The 26,406-nt window shown below is 40.3% G+C and overlaps 1 protein-coding gene across 4 annotated transcripts in view; it reads left to right on the top strand.

Annotated features, from left to right (window-relative positions):
• Positions 1-26,406, top strand: part of SUSD1 (sushi domain containing 1) — a 235,253-nt gene that overhangs the window by 58,778 nt on the left and 150,069 nt on the right. For 2 of the 4 annotated variants that reach the window (XM_075210949.1, XM_075210946.1), the window contains exons 3-7: positions 4,063-4,218; positions 14,623-14,775; positions 14,911-15,090; positions 21,833-21,985; positions 24,935-25,081. In XM_075210949.1, coding sequence (XP_075067050.1) covers positions 4,063-4,218; positions 14,623-14,775; positions 14,911-15,090; positions 21,833-21,985; positions 24,935-25,081 — 789 coding nt within the window. The remainder of the gene's footprint in view (positions 1-4,062; positions 4,219-14,622; positions 14,776-14,910; positions 15,091-21,832; positions 21,986-24,934; positions 25,082-26,406) is intronic. The other 2 variants (XM_075210947.1, XM_075210950.1) reach the window with 2 other exon arrangements.

The following is a 26,406-nucleotide window of genomic DNA, read 5'->3' as shown; positions in this document are numbered from 1 at the left end:
CCATACCAATTTGCGTTGTACTGCAGCATTGTATGTTCCACTTCCTCGCATTTGCTGTGTTTCACTGCATATGAAACTGTATACACCTCTAGTGAAAATACCAGTAAAAAGGCATATGAAATGCCAGTGGTCAAGGTACCCTCACTCCTGTTTTGTAGCCATTTTCTCAAACAGCTATCAACCTGTCTATACCGAACTCTGGTAGACAGGCTATGTAGCTGGCAATAGGGTATATGTAATTACAATGTGTCATTGGTTCAAAATGTATGAGGCCCCATCTAGAGTTGGATTAAAGCTCTGGGGGGCCTGGGGCACTTTAGACAGCAGGGACCCTATGATGTAACATGGTTATCATTTTAGACAAATTTTAGATAAATACACAGGCAATACTGTGTGCTCAGCTGTTAGATGCACGTAGCTCTGCCTTCATGAGCAGTACAGTGTGAAGCGGGACATACCTCCCAACTGTCCTTGTAGTCGAAACAAATCCTGATTAAGCAAAAAAGTCACCCAAATTGGGGCTGCCCCACTAGATTTAGGACATGTGGCAGACTGTCCTGCTCTCTCCTACCTGTTCTTGTCACTTTCACTACCTGTGGCTGCTGGTGTCTTTAGTTGCTCCTTGTCTGAATCCTGGAATGTTGGGGGCCCTATTTGGAAAAAAAAAATAGTATATTTAAATTTAGAAAACTTCAACCAGACCCAGCATTAAATCAATAGCATATATATTTAATAATTAGGCATCCCTCCAGTCCCAACAATAAAATAATAGTATTCAATAATATTTAATAAATCAATCTATTTCTCTTCATCCAGCCCTGACATTAAATTAAAAGTATAGGCCTTTAATAAATAGACCTATCTCCCTCCAACCAGTCCCAACATTAAATTAATAGTATTCCCATTTAACAAAATAAACCTATTCCCTCCCTCCTAACAGCCCCAGCAATAAATTGATAACATTTACGTTTAATAAATATAACTATTTCCCACAACCACCCCCATCATTTATTAATTCATATTCACATTTAATAAATAGCCCTCCCCCAAACTTCTATCTCTTCACCTTAAATAAAAGGTGCCACTATGAAATTAAATAGCCCCACCATCAACCCACAGATAAATTAATAGCACCCACCATTAGATAATTAGCTCAGACCCACAGTACACCATTAAATTAATATCCAAATTACAGTAGAGACTCCCCCACCCCAGCAATAAATTAATAGCTTTTACATTTAATAAATATACCTATTTCCTACAACCATCACTGCCAGTAAATAATTAATATTCACATTTAATAAATAGATCTCATTCTCCCCAAACATTCCCACGTTCAGTTTAATAGCCCCCAAACACTGCAGCATTAAATTAAAGGTCCCATCACCCCATCTTAAATGAATAGAACCCACTAATAATTAAATAACCCCACTATTTAAATTAAATAGCCCTATCATCTACCCACAAATAAAATAGCACCATTAAATAATTAGCCACCACCCACACTCCACCATCACATTAATAGCCTACCCCCCACCCACATCGTATTAAGACCCTCCTCTCTTCTCTCACACATTATATTAAGTTCCGTCCCTCACACATTATATTAGGATACCCCCCACCTTCCCTCACACTTACCTTGTTCCATCTGTCTTGTGGTGGAGTGCAGACTCTTCGGTCTGTCTTTCTTGCAGTCTGCTCACATGGGACGACGCCTGTCATGCGGTGCACATCCTATATGATGTGTGTCAGTGACGGGGATAGGAGGAGGCTACATTTAAGACAAAGGAGGGAGGAACTTATCATAAGATCTGCGACCAAATGAAGGAATGTGATTTGTCCCGGAGGAAGGGCCAGCCACCAGTCACCACATTGTTCACCCTGCTGGCACCCCATGGACCCTCTCCCCCTTAATCTGGCTCTGAGCCCATCTTGATATATGTATATGGCCCCATTTTGTGTTTAGTGGACCTTACATGGTTGAAGTACCTTCTAAATTAATTCCATCAGCTTTTTTGTCCTAATAATCTACTCATCATTTTAATTATATATGCCTATATAAACAGTGGTGGAAGTGGGCTGGTATATGGTGGTATGCCAAACTGCCACTTCTCCTACTGCTTTCATTGTAAAACTATCAAATCCATAAACTTACATTTTCCATACTGCCACTTCTATATTTCTATACCGCCACTTCTAAATTTCCACTTGGACCACTACATATTAACATATTATTTGAGTCTAATATGTGCAATTGAGTTTAGTGACCAACACCCAATTACAGCCACCTGAAAAAATTGAATAATCAGGCAAGTTTGATTGTCCAAAAAGCCTCTGTGGACACCTGTTAAACCAGGATCAGATCCCTAAATGCGCTGTCCTGACCATTGAAATTAATTTGAACATGTCATCCCACTAAACCAAATCTTATTTTTGGCTTAAAACCAGGCCCATTATTGTGACGAAATCCAAGAACAAACCAACACAACAGACAGCACTGTATTAAGGTTTCACCTTGAGCATCTCATATAAATATACAAAAAAATCATATAAAGATGGCAAAATTAGTATATTCCTGAAATTGATTTCACAGTTTATGTCCCCATTCTTTACAATTACAGTACGAAAATGTTATAGTAAAAACATAAAAGAAACCCCAACCTAATCCATTAATTGATCCAAAGCAACAACCACAATAGCTAATTTATAAGCCTGCCAAACTTAATTTAGGAGCTGTAATAGTCCCACATGCACAATCTCACTCCTGTGCCTTCCTTGTATATAAAGAGAAACTTCTCTCAGCAAATGTCCCTATGCATACAGATCAATGGAAATGTCTCCCGTATTTTTCGAAGCATTAGCAGCCAGGTTAATCCAGTCACAAATATGAATAGCTGATTGGGAAGTTTTGTGCTGTCAGCATTCCATTAATACAAGGTTAGAAATGATGTTAGTAGAACAAGCTCTTTAACTTCATGAAATCCAGATATAGATAATAAACAGATTTTTACCCTATGGGGCATATTCAATTGTCACGGGTTTCCGCAGCGTTAAAACTACTACCGTTATTACGGTAGTAGTTAGCTGGATTTCAGCTCGCGGCTCAGGGAGCTGCGAGCTGAAATCCAACGACAAAAATACCGTAATAACGTTTTTTACGCGCACTATTACCGTAATAATGGTAATAGTGCGCGCGCGGCAAGATTTTCTGCGTTTCCGCCGACAATTGAATATGCCCCTATGAGTTATAAAAGTATTAAAGTGTAGAAGTGATTAATGAGTGACTTTGCTTTCTCAGCAAAGTTACATTTTATCAATGTGCCTTCACAGTAAAATCTGTGAACAATAACAGGAAAAAAGGAGTATTAACTTAGCAGTAGTCTGTCTGAAAGTTCTCATGATTGAAGTTTTTTTTTCTTCACAAAATTGAGACCAATACAACGTAATCTGTTTAATCTGTTCCACCTTTTTCAGAAGATTTCTTATGGGAAAGTGATTGTTCGAAGGAAATAGAAAGAAACAATGGCACATTTAATAAAAATAAAACCGTTGCCACCCTCCACCCCCACTAAATAGTGGATATACATTTTGGGTGGAGATACTCTTTTAATAATTGTATAGTTTATTCAAATCAACACTTATTATGCCTGAAACGATAATACCTTAATTAAAATTCTATCTATTGCTTAGACCACAATGTAGCACTTTTATCAAGTCCAAAGCCCCTTTGTCTCCACATTATACTTTACTCCCCCAGTGTATGTACATTATATATGATGATCATCATTTTAAAAACTGAAACTGATCTTGATCCTTACAACAGGGTGAAAAGATAAGTAACTCTAAATGTATACAACTATACGTCTGTAGCATGAAATTATACCTTTTCTAACAAGCAAAACAACCCTGAGTAGTAATATCTTCAGAAGCCAGAGACTTTGCTCATGTAGTCAAATACATGCTCTATTACCGGGTTTCATCTTTACCATTTACATGCATGCACTTTCTGGAATGCTTGTGATAAGCAAAATTGTGGTAATGTCTTTTACTCTATTCAAACAGATAAAGATGAATGTAAGGTGGGAGTACAGAAGATTTGTGGAGAACACACAGCCTGCCATAATACACACGGGAGCTACTACTGTATCTGTCTGAAAGGGTACCGACCTACTAATGACCATGATAGCTTTATACCTAATGATGGCACTTTTTGTAAAGGTAAGTGGAGATACACAGGACCTCACCTCTGTGGTATAAGGAGCTAACTTGAGCACTACATATCACACAAATCTTCTAGAGTATTTGGAATATGACTAAATAATATTTTCTTGAACCTTGCGATTTGGATGGCTCAGATTGTCCATTAAATCCTCTGATTGACACTAAGCCTAAATGGCTCCCCCCACCATGTTTGATATACAGTATAGAAACATGTAGAGAGGGGCTTACTTGCGCTTTGATCAAATTATTGAAAGATTATTGCTATTATTTTTTTTTAAATAAAATATGTGTACTACATAAAATGATTTTCGAACTTACAGTGAGGTCTTGTATTTGGGAATTCTGGTGGGCTGTGTATTACACAGTATGACAATTGCTGGTCATAGGTACCTGTATCCATACATAACATATAACAAGCAAGGAATGTTGGACTAATGCTGTGAATAAGTCCACAGTTATGTACTATTTCTAATCATTTTCTAAATACACTCTCTAACATTGTGAATGTAGCACTTACCCGAAGTGCAATGTCTATGCCCAGCCACAACCACTCACTTACTTGACCAATGTCAGTAATTCAAACAGAGTAGTGTGAAAAGCTATTTATGCTATTTAGGTAACACCTGATGACCTACATATGTAGCAACTGAGAAAATATAAGATGGGCTTGTATTTGCTAACTGGACCTTTTGAAGTCCACAAAAGAGGACTTGTTCTTTAAAAGTGCCTTATATTTTAGGGTAGATGTATGTCGAAAAGTAAATCAACCACCTAATGTTGCTTTGTTACAAGTTAAATTTAAATACATGCAACAATAAACAACTGGCGCAATACACTCCTTACCTGTCACTGCGCTACAGTAGGATATGCCATGAGGACTATTATCCTTATGCTTATCAGAACGTTGCTATAATTGTTATAAGTGTATTATGTCATACAGTTAATAAATACTTTTATTTTCATCAGCTAATACTGCACACCTAAGGTGTAGAGTGATGGCATAAATAAATAGAAGCAAATAAAATAAAAGTAAATAAGAAGTAAATAAAACAAATACATTGGGTGACATCGCTCAACATCTGCCTATCTTCTTCCTCCGAGTGCTATAATACACTTCATGCTGTCTCTTCCTTGCACTAACAGCTGATTTGTAGTGGAGGGACAACTTGAAGCAGCAAATTTCAGCAGTGCTTATCTGCCCAGCCATTCCCCCTCCTCCTCTCTCTCCCCTTGCTTGCCCCCTTCCACCACAAAAACCAGACAGTGCGAAAAGGATAATAAAGTTGTCAGGCGGGATGATGCATGTTTACTGTTTGTAATTTGGATTGGATTTTTTATTAGCTGTGCCCCTGTGTCACATACAGCATGAGCCTAATACCTAGTGAAATAGACTGAATTTTTACTTTCTAGATATTAGCAAAGTTACTGCAAAATTTTACTCAAATTATGTTTCGCTGTGGATCAGGCCACTTTCCAAAGGTGCAAAATTCTGGTCATTTCTGCATAATTCCATTCCACACTGCGTTTTTCAATTTGCATCTTATTAAATTTATAGTCTATGAATAGAGCTGGGATGACGGTAGTCAGTTCATTCTCTGTGTGATGTGTTTGGGGTAGGACTGGGAACACTTAAGGCCAAATTCCACCTGCGACACGTGCACATTTTTGGATGTCAATTGTAAAATGAGGCAAATATTTTGCAGAATGGTTTTAAAAACTATCATGTATTGATGTTGTGTTTGGCTTTATAAAAACCAAGCTGGTGTTCTGTTTTCAGTTTTGGACTTCACTCAAAAATGTAAATTTGCTAAAAAACAGTAAACAAACTCATACAATGTAAGTTTCTGTTCCTAGATTCGTATTTATATTCACTTACAGTCTATTTTACAACGACCACCTCACAATTATGTGATTCTGGGCAACATTGGCCAAAGAATGCAGCAAGCTGATTGGCTTAAATATGCTTCCCATCCCCCCTCTCCTCCACCTCCCTTGCGTTGCAGACTATGTAGAACCTATATAGTAGAACAAATCAGGAACTTCAGCCACAGGAATGCCTCTTTTGTGGCTGAAGTGCCTGGTTTGTTTGGGCCCCCGCAAAATAAAAGATTACGGTTTAGGCCTAGAGCCTAAACATAATAACATAACAAAACCTGCACTTTTATTTTTACCTGTCAGTTGCATGAACCCTTAAAGGTTTGGAGGCTAGAGGAAATTCTTGTTGTGCAATGGAGTGCATTCCACAGAGGAGGTGCAGCTCAAAAAAAGTCTTGAATCTGGTAGTGGTAGTTGAGTGTAGATGAGACACACAGATCTTGTGCAAAATGGAGTTGGGGGATATTTTGCGACACAAAAAGAGATGCTTGTTAGTTTTGTTAATGGCTTTGTAAGAAGTATTTTATATTGGATTTCATTTCTTAGATGTATGTGACAGGATCTGTATACAGATTGGATGTGGGCGTAACACCTAGGCAGGGACACCTAGGCAGGGAGGGCAGTAGGGTTTATTGTGTTGTCAATGGAAATAGTGATCTCAGGTAGACTGCATATTTTGGCTGGTGAGAATAATATAAACTCAAAACAAATTGTGAGAGATGCTGAAAGGATAAATAAATTTGGGTATCAGAGCATATCGTTAGGAGTGGTGGCTATAGTTTGTATTACACCCTGACCACTCTATCTGCTTCTTATCACAGAAAAACAAATGCTCTGAACCTGGTCAAATGCACCTCTATTGGGTAAAGAATGGTTTACTGTAAAGTAGAGATGAGCGCACTCGGATTTCGTGAATCCGAGCCCTCCCGATCGTTTTCGATCCGAGTCAAATCCGAGACAGATCCGGGTATTGGCGCCAAATAAAAACCTGAAACCGATGCTCAGAGTCATAATCCCGCTGTTGGATCTCGCGATACTCGGATCCTATAAATTCCCCGCTAGTCGCCGCCATCTTCACTCGGGCATTGATCAGGGTAGAGGGAGGGTGTGTTAGGTGGTCCTCTGTCTTGGTAGATCTCGTGCTGTGCTGTTTAGTTCTGTGCTGTGCAGTGCTGTGCTGTGTTCTGCAGTATCAGTCCAGTGGTGCTGTGTGCTGTGCTCTGTCAATTTTGAGTTCAGTGGTGCTGCTGGGTCCTGTGCTGTGTCCTGTTCAGTCCAGTGGTGCTGTGTCCTGTGCTCTGTGCTTCTAAGGGCATAGTTATTTCAACCATTATTCGCAAGTGTTTAAAAAATTAAAACAAAGTTATAAAAAAAAAAAAAATGTAAAAAAAAAGTAATTATAACAAAATTTGCAAAACCAATCCAGCAGTATAAGTCCATTGGTACTGCAATATTACCAAGTTCACACATTCTGCAGTATCTTGTGCTACATATAATGGAGACCAAAAATTTGGAGGATAAAGTAGGGAAAGATCAAGACCCACTTCCTCCTAATGCTGAAGCTGCAGCCACTAGTCATGACATAGACGATGAAATGCCATCAACATCGTCTTCCAAGCCCGATGCCCAATCTCCTAGTACAGGGCATGTAAAATCCAAAAAGCCCAAGTTAAGTAAAAGTAGCAAAAAGAGAAACTTAAAATCATCTGCGGAGAAACGTAAAGTTGCCAATATGCCATTTACGACATGGAGTGGCAAGGAACGGCTTAGGCCCTGGCCTGTGTTCATGACTAGTGGTTCAGCTTCACCCAAGGATCTTAGCCCTCCTCCTCCTCCCCCCCCCTACAAAAATTGAAGAGAGTTATGCTGTCAGCAACAAAACAGCAAACAACTCTGCCTTCTAAAGAGAAATTATCACAAATCCCCAAGCAGAGTCCAAGGGTGTTGGTGGTTGTCAAGCCTGACCTTCCCATCACTGTATGGGAAGAGGTAGCTCAGGAGGAGGCTATTGATGATGTAGCTGGCGCTGTGGAGGAACTTGATGATGAGGATGGTGATGTGGTTATTGAAAATGAGGCACCAGGGGGGGAAACAGCTGATGTCCCTGGGATGATGTTATTTTTATCCAAATCCGGACAACCAATGTATGGCCATATGTAGCTTATGTAAAGCTCAAATAAGCAGGGGTAAGGATCTTGCCCACCTAGGGACATCCTCCCTTATACGTCACCTGAATAACCTTCATAGTTCAGTGGTTAGTTCAGGAACTGGGGCTAGGACCGTCATCGGTACAGGGGCACCTAAACCCCGTGGTCCAGTTGGATACACACCAGCAACACCCTCCTCGTCAACTTCCTCCACGATCTCCATAAGATTCAGTCCTGCAGCCCAAGTCAGCAGCCAGACTGAGTCCTCTTCAATACGGGATTCATCCGAGGAATCCTGCAGCAGTACGCCTACTACTGCCACAGCTGCTGTTGCTGCTGTTAGTCGGTCATCTTCCCAGAGGGGAAGTCGTAAGACCGCTAAGTCTTTCACAAAACAATTGACCGTCCAACAGTCGTTTGCCATGACCACAAAATACGATAGTAGTCACCCTATTGCAAAGCGTATAACTGCGGCTGTAACTGCAATGTTGGTGTTAGACGTGCACCCGGTGTCCGCCATCAGTGGAGTGTGATTTAGAGGGTTGATGGAGGTATTGTGTCCCCGATACCAAATCCCGTCGAGATTCCACTTCACTAGGCAGGCGATACCAAAAATGTACAGAGAAGTACGATCAAGTGTCCTCAGTGCTCTAAAAAATGCGGTTGTACCCACTGTCCACTTAACCACGGACATGTGGACAAGTGGTTCTGGGCAAACGAAGGGCTATATGACTGTGACAGCCCACTGGGTAGATGCATCCCCTTCCGCAGCAACAGCAACAGCTGCATCAGTAGCAACATCTACAAAATGGCTGCTCGTGCAAAGGCAGGCAACATTGTGTATTACAGGCTTTAATAAGAGGCACAACACTGACAACATATTAGAGAAACTGAGGGAAATTATCTCCCAGTGGCTTACCCCACTTAGACTCTCATGGGGATTTGTGGTGTCAGACAATGCCAGTAACATTGTTCGGGCATTAAATATGGGCAATTTCCAGCACGTCCCATGTTTTACCCACACCATTAATTTGGTGGTGCAGCATTACCTCAAGAGTGACAGGGGTGTGCAGAAGATGCTTGCGGTGGCAAGCAAAATTGCTGGAAACTTTCGGCATTCAGCCAGTGCCTACCGCAGACTACAGGCACATCAAAAAACCATGAACCTGCCCTGCCATCACCTCAAACAAGAGGTTGTGACGCGCTGGAACTCCACCCTCTATATGCTGCAGAGGATGGAGGAGCAGCAAAAGGCCATTCAGGCCTACACAGCCACCTACGACATAGGCAAAGGAGTGGGGATGCGCCTGAGTCAAGCGCAGTGGAGACTGATTTCCGTGTTGTGCAAGGTTCTCCAGCCGTTTGAACTTGCCACACGAGAAGTCAGTTCCGACACTGCCAGCTTGAGTCAGGTCATTCCCCTGATCAGGCTGCTGCAGAAGCAGCTGGAGAAAGTGAGGAAGGAGATGGTAAACCATTGCGATTACACCAAGCATGTAGCTCTTGTGGATGTATACCTTCGTATGCTTTGCCAGGATCCGAGGGTGGTCACTCTTTTAAAGTCAGAGGAATACATTCTGGCCACCGTGCTCGATCCTCGGTTTAAAGCGTATGTTGTGTCTCTGTTTTCGGCGGACACAAGTCTACAGCGGTGCAAAGACCTGCTGGTCAGGAGATTGTCCTCTGAAGAGGACCGTGACATGCCAACAGCTCCACCCTCATTTTCTTCCACATCTATGGCTGCGAGGAAAAAGCTCAGTTTTCCTAAAAGAGCCACTGGCGGGGATGCTGATAACATCTGGTCCGGACTGAAGGACCTGCCAACCATTGCAGACATGTCTACTGTCGCTGCATTGGATGCTGTCACAATTGAAAAAATGGTGGAGGATTATTTTGCTGACACCATCCAAATAGACATGTCAGACAGTCCATATTGTTACTGGCAGGAAAAAAAGGCAGTTTGGAAGCCCCTGTACAAACTGGCTCTATTTTACCTGAGTTGTCCCCCCTCCAGTGTGTACTCGGAAAGAGTTTTTAGTGCAGCGGGGAACCTGGTCAGTGAGCGGCGAAGGAGGTTGCTTCCTCACAACGTTGAAAAAATGATGTTTATAAAAATGAATAATCAATTCCTCAATGAAGGACAGCACTGCCCTCCAGATAGTACAGAGGGACCTGTGGTTGTGGAGTCCAGCGGGGATGAATTGATAATGTGTGAGGAGGAGGAAGTACACACTATAGGGGGAGAGGAATCAGAGGTTGAGGATGAGGACGACATCTTTCCTCAGTAGAGCCTGTTTAGTTTGTACAGGGAGAGATGAATTGTTTTTTTGGTGTGGGGGCCCAAACAAACCAATCATTTCAGCCACAGTTGTTTGGTAGGCCCTGTCGCTGAAATGATTGGTTTGTTATAGTGTGCATGTCCTATTTCAACAACATAAGGGTGGGTGGGAGGTCCGAAGGACAATTCCATCTTGCAACTCTTTTTTTGGCATTATGTGACCATTCAACAGTCGTTTGCCATGTTCAAAAAGTAAAACAAAATGTCAACAAATTCAAAAAATTAAACCAAAAGTAAAATGCCATGTCATTATTTAAAACAAGAGGTATTGACGTGCTAGAATTACTGTAGTGTTTATATGTTATAAACACTACACTTGGAAGTTGGAGGAGGTATTGTGGCCCCGGTACCAAATTTAGTACCAGGGCCACTCCACAATGCAGTCCAGATAGAGGTGTATCAGATATTAAACAACGTTGACTGTTGCTGCAAAATTTTTAAATAATATTGTGGGGAACACTACACTATGCAGTCCATAAACTTTTTGGGTGGAATTCAGACCCGTGGAGGGTTTTTTAATTATTTTGTGGCCCCGGTAAAAAATTGTGTACCGGGCCACCCAACTACGCAGTCAAGAAACTTTTTTTTTGGAATTCAGACCCGTGGAGGGTTTTTTAATTATATTGTAGGGACCACTCCTCTACGCAGTCCAGATATATTTTTTGGTGCAATTCAGACCAGTTCAGGGTTTTTAAATTATATTGTGGTGACCACTCCTCTACGCAGTCCAGGTACATTTTTTGGTGCAATTCAGACCAGTTCAGGGTTTTTAAATTATATTGTGGTGACCACTCCTCTACGCAGTCCAGGTACATTTTTTGGTGCGATTCAGACCAGTTGAGGGTTGTTAAATTATATTGTGGTGACCACTCCTCTACGCAGTCCAGGTACAATTTTTTCATGTAATTAAGACCAGTTGATGGTTTTCTTATTATATTGTGGTGACCACTCCTCTACGCAGTCCAGGTACAATTTTTAGTGTAATTAAGACCAGTTGATGGTTTTCTTATTATATTGTGGGGACCACTCCACTACGCAGTCCAGAAAGATACCTTGTTGCAACGTTTTGGACTAATAACAATATTGTGAGGTGTTCAGAATACACTGTAAATTTGTGGAAATGATTGTTATTGAATGTTATTGAGGTTAATAATAGCGTAGGAGTGAAAATAAGCCCAAAAACTTGATTTTTGAACTATTTATGCTTTTTTCAAAAAAAATCCGAATCCAAAACCTTAAATCCGAACCAAAACCTTTCGGCGGGTGTTTTGCGAAACAAATCCGAACCCAAAACCTCAAGAAAATCCGAATCCAAAACACAAAACACGAGACACCAAAAGTCGCCGGTGCACATCCCTACTGTAATGTATCCCTTACTGTAAATTATAATAAAAAGAAGTAACTGAGGAGTTCTATGTCTTGTGATTTTATACAGATCATGGAACCCTGAGATGACTTCTAATATATAACCAAATGAAGTAAACGCTACTTTATTACTTACACACAAATTTTACTTTAGCAACAAACCAAAAAAATCAACGTATCAAAAAAACATGAAATCAACATAACACACTAACACACACAGTGAGATACAGAGCAGCACAATGACATTTGCACATTGTCACAGAAAAACAGTAGTATTTGTAAAACTGTATTTTTTTAAATAATTTAAATAACGCCCTACACACCCCAAAATATTCACCCACCTACATCCTTCTACCTGTACTTTGGGTAGGATCTGGTCCATTTTATTTGTTTACAGTAGTAGCTATTGCTACCATTCACGTGACCTGCTTCCAGCAGTAGTGCTTAGACCGACAGTTTTCCTGTTCAATGATCTGTGCACTATACAAGCATGTTTCCAGGTTCAAGGATTATTCCAGAGGGATAAATGTATGAAACTGTGCGTTTTGCAAGTTACCTAATATCGGCGGCTTTGCAGGACATATTTAAAGCGGCATTGGCTTTTAAAGGCAAGTTTTTCCATTAAAGCTTTACATTTCCGCTGTAAAGTTGCCGATATTCGGTATCTTGCAAAATGCACAGTTTCATACATTTACCCCTAGAAGTAATGAAGGGCATCCAGTGCTGCATGTCAAGACTTGGGTAGTCATATCAACAATTGTATAATCTGATATGATGTCATAATGTACCGAATATATATCATAGTTGCCTACTCCCCCGGAATTTACGGGAGGCTCCCAAATCTCATGGAGTCCTACTTGACTCCCGAAAGAGTAGGCAAGCTCCTGGACACTTGTGGTGGGGCTTAATGACGCGATCATGCCATTAAATCCCGCCCACCTCCCTTCAATGCCGCATTTTTTTATATATAGGGGCGGGGCTATGTTGCCCCCCCCTACACTTGTCACATGACTTGTCCTCCGGGGATCTCCCAGATCTTCAAAGTTGGCAAGTGTGATATATATAATATATTTATATACATATATATATATATATATATATATATATATATCAGTGGCGCACGCAGGGGGGTTTCTGGTTCCCCAGAAACCCCTCCCCTCCGGGAACCAACGGTACTCCACAGCAGCCGCTGTCAAAGAAGCGTCCGCGGCAGTGCTGTATTGTAGTATAATACAGCACTGCCGCGGATGCTTCTTGACAGCGACGCGGCTGCTGTAGAATTCAGACTCGCTGAAAAGGAGCTTCTCTCTCTCGCTCTATTTTTTTTTTCCCCAGGGGGGGCAGAAACCCCCCCTTCTAAATCCTGCGTTCGCCTCTGAATATATATATATATATATATATATATATATATACCGTATATACTCGAGTATAAGTCGACCCGAATATAAGCCGAGGCACCTAATTTTACCACAAAAAACTGTGAAAACTTATTGACTCGAGTATAAGCCTAGGGTAGGAAATGGCGCTATATAAATACCGTAAATGGTGATGATGATATTTGTCAGTTTACAAAAATACCCCCCCCCCCAAAAAAAGAATACAACAAATCTTTTCAAAGACTATATGACACAGAAATACACATTTATCTCTCCCTGTTCATCTTCTTATAAGTGATTTATATAAACTTTTGACTAGGACTGCACTGCTATAGACATTAATATCTCTGGGGACAAGGCAATGGGACCGTGGGTATATATCTTTGCATGTGTATTTATATTATGGTGAGGTAGCTGAGCATAAAACATTACCTCTGTGTGTGCAATAATGTATTTTTCAGGAAGCATGGTATTGGCTGGAGCCAGGCTGCCCCCCTCTCTCCCTGAATGTCTGTAAGACTGTCTGTGCCAGAACGCACATGCGTTCCACTGCGGAACTATACAGACATTCAGGGAGAGAGGGGGGCAGCCTGGCTCCAGCCAATACCACGCTTCCTGAAAAATACATTATTGCACACACAGAGGTAATGTTTTATGCTCAGCTACATCACCATAATATAAATACACATGCAAAGATATATACCCAAGGTCCGATTGCCTTATCCTCAGAGATATTAATGTCTCCTCCCAACTCACAAGAGTTTGGTGCTTGCCCAAAGCTCCGCAGTGAAACGCATGTGCGTTCCACAGACAGGGAGTTCGGCACTTGCATTGCAAGTGCCGAGCTTCCTGTCTGTGGAATGCACCATTCCACTGCGGAACTAACAGCAAGCACCAAACTCTTGTGAGTTGATTTTTTTTGTCCACCAAACTCTTCAGTTAATATTTTCCTTCTCTTTCTCTTCAGCTCTTAAGCGGGCTGAAGCTATGGAGGCAGGCACCACCCTCCTTACAGCCGTGCATTGTGGTATTTAACTATCACTCGAGTATAAGCCGAGGGGGGGGCTTTTTCAGCACAAAAAATGTGCTGAAAAACTCGGCTTATACTCGAGTATATACGGTATATATATATATATATATATATATATATATATATATATATTATTTTTTTATCTATAGAAACATCAGTCTACACTGTGTATTAATATTAGGAACCAGAGTTGGTAAATAATTTGGAATTTTTCAAAATTCTTTTTATTTCTTTTTTAATGTAATGGATGTCTTGACTTTTCTTCTGCAGATATTAATGAGTGTGAAGTATCTGATATCTGTGGTAATAATGGGAGATGTACAGACATTCCTGGGAGTTATGAATGCTACTGTAAGGAGGGCTACAAACTACAAAATGGTATGGAACCATTTCAAGCAAATGGTTCCCATGCTTTGTGCAAAGGTAAGATAATAAACGACAAGTATAAACAATAATTCGATATGTTCTGAACCTCAGTATACTACCGTACAGGTCAGTGTTTTTTGCCCCCACTGATATATCGCAAAACAAGGCAATTTTTTTTGTTTATATTCACAGAGGTTGATTGTGGACAACCTCCAGCAAGTCCCAATTCTAAAATAATCCTAACAGGCAACACAACATTTGGCAATCATGTGACTTACACGTGTGCTTTTGGATTCATTGCCGATCATGGCATCAACATGTCTGTCTGCACAGCTAAGGGAACATGGGAAGGAGCCACTGTGGTATGCACAGGTGAGACATGTTTTCCTGATGCATAAGAATCACAACAAAAGGAACTTTCCATAAACATTATAAAACTGTAACAGATCTTGAGAAATGTTTTACATTAAAAACTGAAATATCAGCTTGTTACCAGTGGCAGAAACAAATCTCTTTAGGCCCAAGCTTGATTTTTTTCTTGCATGCTTTCACGAAGCTGTAAACATCAACACAATAAACCACAGAGTATCTTATAGTATGCTAACCATCACAAGATTAAGTCTCCCATGACTAAAGATTAAGGTGGTCTTATTCTGCGTTTGGATTGATTTCACTTGTCAATCACAATTTCTCCCACAAACCTACACCTTGCTGAACAGTAGTTCCCTCACTACTAGCCGGCCACTAACTGGCATCGGTGGCCCCACCCACAAATACAAGCAGTGTTTTTATTATCCACCCCAGCACTACAAAACCAACCACAGCAAACAACAAATGAATTACACCTGTGTGTCAGGATTTGAACCCAGGGCCTCTGCCTCTGTGGACTACGGCTCTGCTGACTGACCTATTCTGGCTGCTGGACAGTTCCTTGGCTTTATTTTGTGTTCTAGATCAGTTCCAGTGATCTCCTGATCTTCCAGCATGCCTTAGCTCCACCCCTTGACTTCCTATAAAAGCCTGGCGAGTTCCTGTCTCCAGTGCCTGATTATTGTGCTCTGTGCCTGTGATCTAGCTCCTGCTCCTGTTACTGTTCCAGTTTACCAGCATCTAACCCGGCTTGTTTGACTTTCCTTACCATCTCAGCTCCTGTTATCCAGCCTTCCTCCCTGCCACTGGGCTCCTATCCTGCCTCCGGACCGTGACAGAATAATCAGGCCCAAAATTGGATCCCGCAGGAGTAGCTGCGCTAAATACTCTGAAAAACCAAGTAAAAGAGTTGCAAGAGTTTGCCTGCATTTTCAGAACAGGATCAGAGAACTAGAAAGCCTTGTTAAAGCACAGCAGGAACAAATAACTCAATTGCTGAAAGAATTAAAAGATTATGACTCCACTGCTGCACAATTTTCGCGTCCACCATTGCCTACAAAATTCAGTGGCGATCGTCGTTTATACAGAGGCTTCTTAAATCAGTGCAACATTTATTTTCACATGCTACCTACACAGTTCAAAGATGATAAGAGGAAGATCTTCTTCATAATTAAACGCCTGATAGGGGAAGCCCTAGCCTGGGTCTCTCCTTATATTGAGCAAGACAGCGCTATTCTGAAAGATCTGGAATCCTATACATCCACTATGGGGCAAGTCTTTGATGATCCTAATCGATGTGCCACTGCTGAAGCCAAACTCCATAGACTGCGACAAGGAAGACACTCGAATTACGATGCTTGGTTGCAGACACCACATGGAATGATTCTGCAAAAAAAAGTCAGTTCCGTCGCGGCCTTTCTGAGCAAGTAAAGGATGAAGTGGCCAGAGTAGACACCCCTGATGATCTGGATGATTTTATCCAGCTGTGCATTCGTATTGATCAAAGGCTAAGTCAGAGGAAAAATGAAAGATTAAGAGCTTTCGGTATGAGCAGTAATTTGCATCAGTTTAATAGACCTACAGTGTTTAAAGCTGCACCATCTGACAATCCAAGCGTCTCTCCCGAACCAATGCAAATTGATGTAATTAGGAAACCACTCAGTTTTAATGAGAAACAGAGACGTCGGGAGGAGAATCTTTCTTTATGTTGTGGTGTTCAAGGACATTATGCCTTCACTTGCCCAAATAAGATTCGTTAGACCATCACTATGACTGACTTTAAGCAAATGGACTACAAGGAGTCTAGTTAATCCATTTCCATCTCACAATCACTTAATCCCTTGGCTCATGAAAACAGTGATCCTCTGCCGCAATGATCCCATTTTGTTCTCCCAATAACGCTTTCATCCGGGTCTCTTTTAATTTGCAGTCTGGCTATGCTTGACTTGGGTGCTGGTGGCAATTTTATGGATATCACCTTTGCACAGGAAAACTGCATTGAATCAAAGAGTAAACAAGCTCCTGAAAATCTGGAAACTGTAGATGGATCCCCTTTGTCTTCTGGACCAGTAACTCACAAAACAATCATGCTACAAATGACTATTGAACCAGGGCATAAGGAGGCTATAAGCTTTCATTTGATTGCTTCTCCTAAATTTACCATAATACTGGGAATGCCCTGGCTGTCTACCCATAATCCTTCTGTCAACTGGGATACTCGCCCTTTATCCTTTCCTTCTGAGCACTGCAAACTAAACTGCCCATCTAGAACTGTGGTATCTGTAGACCAGCAGGTCACCGAACTTCCTTATAAAGATTTGAAATTGCCTCCGCAATACAGTGAATTCTCAGATGTCTGTGATAAAAAGAATGCAGATATATTAATTCTTCATCGCCCTTATGACTGTCCCATTGAGCTGTTACCAGGATCATCCATACCTTTTGGGCGAATTTATTCTCTATCCGAACCAGAGTTAAAATTCCTTCGGGAATTTTTAGATAAAAACTTAAATAAAGGCTTCATTCGCCATTCTACTTCACCTGCTGGTGCCGCCTTATTCTTTGTTGAAAAGAAAGATTCTACCTTATGCCCTTGTATTGATTATAGGGAACTCAATAAGATTACAGTCAAGAATCGTTATCCACTCCCCTTAATTCCTGAATTGTTGGAGGGCTACAGAAGGCAAAGATCTTCACAAAGCTTGACTTACGTGGGGCATACAATCTTGTTCGTATTCGACCGGTGAATGAGTGGAAAACCGCCTTCCGGACAAGATATGGACATTTTGAGTCTTCGGTCATGCCTTTTGGCCTATGTAATGCCCCTGCAACTTTTCAGCAATTCATCAATAATGTCTTAAGAGACTTATTAGATCAATTTGTTGTTGCCTATCTGGATGACATTCTTATATTCTCCAATGATCTGGATGAACATCGCAAACATGTCTGTACTGTATTCGAAAGACTTCGGAGGAACCAATTGTATATCAAATTGCAAAAGTGTGAATTTGAACAAGCCAAGATTCAAATCTTAGGATACGTAATTTCCCCTGATGGTCTGAGCATGAATCCCAGTAAAAATTATGCAGTCATTAACTGGCCTGTACCTAAGAACGAAAAACAAGTACAACGGTTTATTGGTTTTGCTCATTTTTATCGAAAATTCATAAGAAACTTTTCTGGAATCGTTTCTGCTATTACGCAACTTACAAAGAAGGGCGTTCCTTTTGAATGGTCACCTGAAGCTCAAGAAGCCTTTACCCAACTTAAGACTATTTTCACATCAGCACCAATCCTGATACATCCAAACCCTGAATTACCCTTTGTTGTCGAAGTTGATGCCTCTGATTCTGCAGTGGGAGCACTTCTTTCTCAACATGTCGGTAAAAAGGTGTTATTGCATCCTTGTTCTTATTTTTCTCGCCAGATGACATTAGCTGAGAAAAACTATGATATTGGGAACAAGGAATTACTGGCATTAAGTGTACTTTCTCAGAATGGAGACACCTTCTTGAGGGTTCTATCCACTCTGTGACAGTCCTTACTGATCACGGAAATCTTGAATATTTACGCACGGCTAAACAATTGTCTCCTAGATAGGCCAGATGGACTTTATTCTTCTCTCGCTTTAACTTCATAATTTCTTACCGACCCGGATCCAGAAATAGCAAAGCAGATGCACTCTCAAGAATGTTCTCCAAGCCACATCTAGAAGAACATTCTGGAAAGACTATTCTACCTGAGCACAACTTCTTAGGGGCAACTATTCCTATGGATTTACTCTCTCTTTTGAAGGTTATGAAGAAAGGTCCTTTCCTCAGAAGTCCTTCTTCAGATGTTAATTTAACTTTTCATAATGGCTACTGGACTCAGCTTCATCGCCTTTATGTACCCGAGTCAGTAGGAATTGAAGTATTGAAATTAGTCCATGATTCCAAACCCACTGGACATTTAGGAGTATACAAGACTCAAGAATTGTTGACACGTTCCTTTTGGTGGCCAAAGTGTAAAAGCAATGTTAAAAAATATGTTTCATCGTGTCTGACATGTGCCTGAAACAAGACTCCTCGCTCCTCACCACTAGGTTTGCTACAACCTCTTCCCATTCCATCTCGTCCCTGGAACTCTATCTCTATATATTTCATAGTTGATCTACCTCCTTCGAAAGGGATGACCACAATTCTTGTGGTAGTGGACCGTCTAACTAAGATGGCTCATTTTATTCCTGCTAGAGGAGTACCCACTGCTGAACAGACTGCAGAGCTTTTAATTCAGGAAATATTTAGGCTTCATGGCATCCCCGATGACATAGTCTTTGATCGAGGTGTTCAGTTCACTTCTAAGCTCTGGAAAACTTTTTTGCACCGCTTTGGGAATAAAAATGAATCTGTCCTCAGCCTTCCACCCACAGTCTAATGGACAGACTGAAAGGACTAATCAGACACTTGAACAATATTTATGATGTTTTATTAGTTACCTTCAAGATGATTGGATGAATTTTGTACCCACTGCTAAATTTTCTTATAATAACTCTGAACACAGTTCAATTTCCCAGACACCTTTCTTTGCCAACTTTGGACTCCATCCAACATTTATTCCAAATCTCCCGGTTTCCACATCAATTCTAATGGTGACTGATAGAATCAGAACATTACAAGAAGTTCAAAAAAGGCTTATTGAAAATTTGAGCGAAGCCCAGGAACATTACAGACAAGCTGCCAACAGACACCGTAGAGCTGTACCCAATTTTCATGTTGGAGACAAGGTCTGGCTATCCACTAAAAACCTTCAACAGCGGATACCCTCACCAAAATTGGGTCAAAAGTTTATTGGCCCATTCTAAATTCTATCCCAAATTGTCTTCCGCTTAGATCTTCCTGCCTCTATGAAAATACATCCTGTATTCCATACTTCCCTGCTCAAACGATTTCGAGACAACCGCTTCCCTGGCCGGATTTCAACACCACCATCACCAGTCATGGTGGAAGGAGAAGAAGAATTTATTGTTGAAGAGATCCTGGACTCCAGAATATGCAGAAATAGATTATAATATTTGGTAAAATGGAGGGGATATGGTCCAGAAGAAAATTCGTGGGAGCATGCAGAAAATGTCCATGCCTCCAGATTGACCAGACTGTTTCACCAGAGACATCCTGGCAAACCAGCATCTGAGACGTCCAGAGGACGTACTGGAAGGAGGGGACTACTGTCAGGATTCGAACCCAGGGCTTCTGCCTCTGTGGACTGCGGCTCTGCTGACTGAGCTATTCTGGCTGCTGGACAGTTCCTTGCCTTTATTTTGTGTTCTAGATCAGTTCCAGTGATCTCCTGATCTTCCAGCATGCCTTAGTTCCACCCCTTGACTTCCTATAAAGTCTGGCCAGTTCCTGTCTCCAGTGCCTGATTATTGTGCTCTGTGCCTGTAATCTAGCTCCTGCTCCTGTTACTGTTCCTGTTTACCAGCATCTACTACATGTGTACCGACCTCGGCTTGCCCTCCACTTCGCTTCTGCCTCAACCGTTGGACCTCTACGCCTCTCTGTGTACCAAACCTGGCTTGTTTGACCTTTCTTACCATCTCACCTCTTGTTAGCCAGCCTTCCTCCCTGCCACTGGGCTCCTATCCTGCCTCCGGACCGTGACACTGTGTTTGCATGTGCTGAAAGAGCAGCCCAGGGAAAATTTTACCCTCTCTGCATCAATGAGTTGAATATAACTGTCAACATTTTAAAAATAATTATCAGCTTAGCATGGAAGGCCCATTACAGGCTTCCCGGTTCAAATCTCTGGCCAGCATACAACAACGGGAGGTCTGACTGAGACCTAAACCAACTAATATCTCTTCAGGGATCCAATGTTACTAGTCTGTGAAGTTGTCATTGAAATTTATGCAGTGGAAGGCTCAGAACAGGCTCCCGGGTCAAAATTCTGCAGAGCGTACACCAACAGGGATTTCGACCGGGACCAGAATCATCCTAAAACCTGGCCAGGATCCAACTGGACCACCTTGAATTGGTTTCATTCCAATCGGTGCAGGAGTTTTCAAATGCATAACTGGACAGACAAACAAACCAAATCCATCCAGTGGAAGGCTAAGAACAGGCTCCCCCGGTCAAAGTTCAGGCCAGCGTACACCAGCGGGAAGTCTGACCAGGATCTTACCCCCTGTTATGTCTTCTGGGATCTAATGTTACCAATCTGTGAAGTTGTCGTCCAAATCCATCCAGTAGAAGGCTCAGGACAGGCTCCCTGGGTCAAAGTTCTCCCCAACATACACCAATGGGAGGTCCGACTGGGACCAGTCAATGGTTTGATTTTTATTTTTTTATTCCCCCCACACTTTTTTTCCTCCCCATTTTTTTAACCAAGGTTAGGGAATTAAAAGGTGGAGTTCCACGAGACATTGGTGTAATAATCGAGTTGCCATGAACCACTTTCTACGGTTCCTCATCCCATCTCCAGAACTTCCAGTTCCAGTTTTGGGCTTACAGGTTGTGCATGACCACAGTTTACAGGCCATAGCTTTCCACCATTTATATACAGTGAGCTAGTGAGCTAAGTTCTTAGATCAGTTACAGCCTTATGGGTTTTTATGAACATTTATGAAACTTAATTGTTTCTTTATATATACAGTTGCTAGTCAGTTAAGTAATTTTTCATGTTAGTTTTGTTACAGCTTATATAGGTTTAATGAACATGTATAACACTCAACAGTGTATGACATTTCTTGAATTCTATCTCTTAGATATTGATGAGTGTAAGGTGCCTGAAATCTGTGGGGTTCATGAACGGTGTAAAAATGTCCCCGGAAGTTATGAATGCTACTGTAAGGAGGGATTTAAGCTGCAAAATGACCCTAAACTGATTATAATTCAAAGTGTCAATTCTTCATGTCAGGGTAAGACAAGATTCTATTATAAATACACAATGTCACATATCATGCTCTAATAGAACATTTTGTATTTACAAGTGCTTCATTTCATTTTAACACTGCAAACAGTTTTTACATTAGTATAAATCTTCTGGAATGTTTTAGCTGCATTTATTTTATTCTGAGTGTGAGGATTCACAACACTAGCTGCAGATGACGTCTGTCATAAAACCATTCACAAAGACGACTAGAAACACCTTCTTTCAATAGCTGCAATCAGCGCTCTGCTAAGAACAGTAATCTACCTAGTGACCTCATCTGGACTACTGCACAGCTTTCCAATGAAAAGGTCGTGTTAATCAGAACAATTTATCTCACTTGTTTGTAGCCTTTATAAAGTCCTTCACTTCTACCAAACCGTTGCTGGAGCAAAGTTTTGTTTTGGATTTCTCTGCTTGTGCTTTGAAGAAGTTTGTTTTGTTGGACTGTACAGCACAATTCTACCTCCTCCAATCTTTCGACCTTGGCTTCGTCCACAACAATTCTACCAATCCCTTATCATCAGCTTGTATCTCATGACCAATCCTATCAGGACTAAGCGATAACCAGGATATCTACCCTGACAACCAGGATACCTACAAAGAAACACCTAATAAAAAAAAACTACATCAATATGAACAGACTTACCTACAAAGCGACGCTGCTCATTTTTGATGGCTGGATGATGCTGATCGCAAGTAATTACGAACACAGACGTCTCCGGCACTTGAGTTTGATGTCCCGACATTGCCGCTTTAAATAAACAGTTATATATGTCGCACTGTTCAGTGACGTCGAACTCAAGTGCCAAAATGTGGTCTGTGTTCGGAATTACTTGCGGTCAGCATCATCCAGCCATTGGAAATGTGCGGCGTCACTTTGTAGGTAAGACTGTTTATATTGATTTTTTTCTATTCGGTGTTTCTTTGTAGGTATCCTGGTTGTCGTTGTTGTGGTAATCGTTTTTATGATTTCCACCATTCCTGGGAGCTGCCAGCACCATGACACTAAGTGGACAGCTGTCTTTGCATTCAAATGAAACATATAATGTAGAAAAATATTATTTCAGATTTAGTTCAACACTGAAGGAAAGAATAAAATATCCTTAACATTTGTGTTTGCAATAAAGCTATTCCGAAGAATAAAATCAAGGAAAATCTTTTGATTAGCTTTCATTTTTTTCCATCTATTCTACCTTTGTCTTACTATCTTTGACTGAAAACATCCAACAGGTCGTCCCCATTCTGAAATTGTCTTATCAGGAAATGCTACAATTGGCCGCCAAGTAATCTAAATATGTATGTCCAAGCTCTTTGCAAACAACCAAGTTCATGCACTTTATATTTGTCACTATAATCTTTATTTTTCATGTAATTCTCCTCATTATTATTTAGCCAACACTAATACTCTGTTTTATTATTCTTCACTGCCTACCAAAGCTCCTCTAAGAGAAAACACCAATTGTTGTTTCAGATATTTTTGCCCTCTTATGGCTTTGTATAAAACACTTCAGACACACATATATATATATATATATATATATATATATATATATATATATATATATACAGTGAAGAATACAGATTCGACCAACACCGAAGAGATAACATATGAAATGGATTATTGATAGATACGCAAAAAATACCACATGCTAGAAACAGGAAAAACTAAATATTCAAGTGGAAGAAGCGAAAACAATTATGGGAAAGGGATTACTGCAAAACCAATTTGATATCTAAGTTTAAGGGCTCATGACATAAAGTCAAGGGAACTAGGTATTTTTTGGAAATTGAAATGTCAGAGAAGAAATCTGTCAACTTCTCTAATTCTAAAATCTGCCAGAGTTTCTACATGACTTGAGCAAGTGTTAGAGGGGATATTGAACTCAAAATCTGTGATTGTTGATCTCAATTTAGGTTTATGGAGAATGTGACAAATCTGATAGCAGGGGTATAGCTCAAATTATGGACAGAATAGTCTTTACAGAAATCTTTTAAGGAATTCAGAAGAGCAGACCAGGATCTAGTTTGTGATCTATCAATCTAGCGATCATTTGCTCTCCCCCCCCCCCATGAAAATGATCTATGGGGAAGGGAGGGAAAACCTAATTGTTAAATAGTCGAAGGGTACAGGGCTAATCTAAAGAGAAGGGGGATTGATCCCAGAAGATGTGAGACAGTCTGGTTTGCACTAAAGGAGAACAGTTCTAAAGGAGAAAAGCAGAGCTCTATGCAACTAGTGGAGGGAATGAATTGACACGCTTACATAGGAACCTGTCTTCAAGTCAACCCAATTCTTTAAACCATTTTCTCCGTTTGAGCTGCTATAATATAGAAACATTTCTGGGATCACCACTTTACTAGCATATTTATATATTTTTTTGAGATTGACTTTACTTTGAGGCTTCCTTACTCCCTAGATGAAGCTTTCTATCCTTTTTTTGTTTTGGGAGTAACGCAGTAGGGTAACAAATTAACTTATTCTAAATTGATACCACAGTTTTTCTTATGCAAATATCACAACCCAAGAAAAATATCTGAACTGTTATTGCCTACTTCTCCTGAATATAGGATACCAGACAAGTATACTAGTTTGAAGTAATTTTACGACTTGGGACAATTGATTTTTTGTTTTTTTCACTCTCCCCCCCCCCCTATTTTTCAATCGGGCATAGCACTTGGGTATTTAACACATAGAATTCCAAGGAAAAATGGTGTAATAATTGTAGAACCAGGAACCACTCTTTATGGTTTCTAGTCCCACTGCCAGAACTTCCAGCTGTCATTTGAATACTTCTGTCCGCTGTTTATATACAGTGGGCTAGTGAGCTGTGTACTTTGGCAATTTAGTCCTTAGTTCAGTTACAGCCTTTATGGGTTTTGATGAACATTTATGACACTTAATTGTGTATCATATTTCTTGATTTCTATCTCTCAGATATTGATGAGTGTGAAGCATCTGCAATATGTGGAGTTCATGGGCAGTGTAAGAATATCCCTGGAAGTTATGAATGCTACTGTAAGGAGGGCTATAAGCTGCAAGATGACATTGAACTAAGTCAAGGTGCCAATTCTTCTTGCCAAGGTAAGAATGCAAAGTATACAAATAATTGTACATACTCAATGTCATCTCTAGGTGTGCAGGTTCTTAGGAAACATAGTTTTATATATACTCTAACATTTTTATTTGTATTTCTACTTTATAACTGGCTTATTTTTAACACTGAATACTGACAAAAGAAGAACAGTTTTTCCAGATATAGGAATATGAAATATATAATATTTTGATACATCTATTGTATAAATGTGCCATTGTTTATACATCAGAAAAAACTTCTGGAATGTTATAAACACATTCATTATTTCCCAGATTCAATGGTACCATGTCCAATGTCTAAATTACAATGTGAGCTTGCAATACACAAAGCCTTACCATATCTGGGTTGTCTAATGTCCTCACACACACATATTCTCCTTCATTGTCTGACCAAATGTACATGTGTGTTTGATCATCTTGACATCAGTCCTCAGTCTCTGCTGAGAGCTGCCATTATTGTTTTTTTTTTTAAAGATGGAGTGTCACTGGCACCTTCAAGATGATGCTCACACGTAATGTATATGATATAATATTACTTACACAAAAGTAAACAATTTCTCCTTGACGACTCCTATTACTGACCTAACATAGACCACCTATTAAATCAGGCAGCTTTCCTAGCATTGATTGCCTGCCCACAGAATACAGAAGCCTTACAATCCCAAAGCTTCTCCTCCAGCTCTAGTGAGAGATATCAGTAGCATTTCCTTATTTACAAGATGACAGCCAAAACTCCAAAAACAAGAGGGTAAGTCCAGTGACATAAAAGCTATAAAAGAAAAGTGGAGAAAGGGGTGTCTGATAGTGCAGTATTATTGGAAATATATGGCAATAATAAATTGTGGTAAATATTTTGCGTACCCAGAGTAGATGAAAGATGGGCACATCAGCAAGTAAACAACTCTTGTCACCACATTATTGCTGATGATGTGCCCATCTGTCACCTACTGCAGGTATGCAGAATATTTACCACAATTTATTATTGTCATATATTTTCAGTAATACTGCACTGTCAGGCGCCGCTTTCTCTACTTCTCTTTATATATATATATATATATATATATATATATATATATATATATATATATATATATATATATATATAGTGTGTGTGTGTGTTTGTTTTTACAGCAAAAACATAATATATATTTTCTTTAAATACAATGTATACAAATATTTTTTTCGTATTTAGTTTTGCATTGAATGGAGAAATCATGAAATCTATAATCATCATCATTTATTTATATAGCACCAGCAAATTCTGTAGCGCTTTACAATTGGAATACAATAATTGTATTTTCAGTGCAATAAAG

The sequence above is a fragment of the Mixophyes fleayi genome, chromosome 1 (genome assembly GCF_038048845.1).
Source record: "Mixophyes fleayi isolate aMixFle1 chromosome 1, aMixFle1.hap1, whole genome shotgun sequence".
NCBI classification, from domain to species: Eukaryota; Metazoa; Chordata; class Amphibia; order Anura; family Limnodynastidae; genus Mixophyes; species Mixophyes fleayi.
Note: the sequence above shows the minus strand (reverse complement) of the source record. Positions and strands in the feature narration are given on the sequence as shown.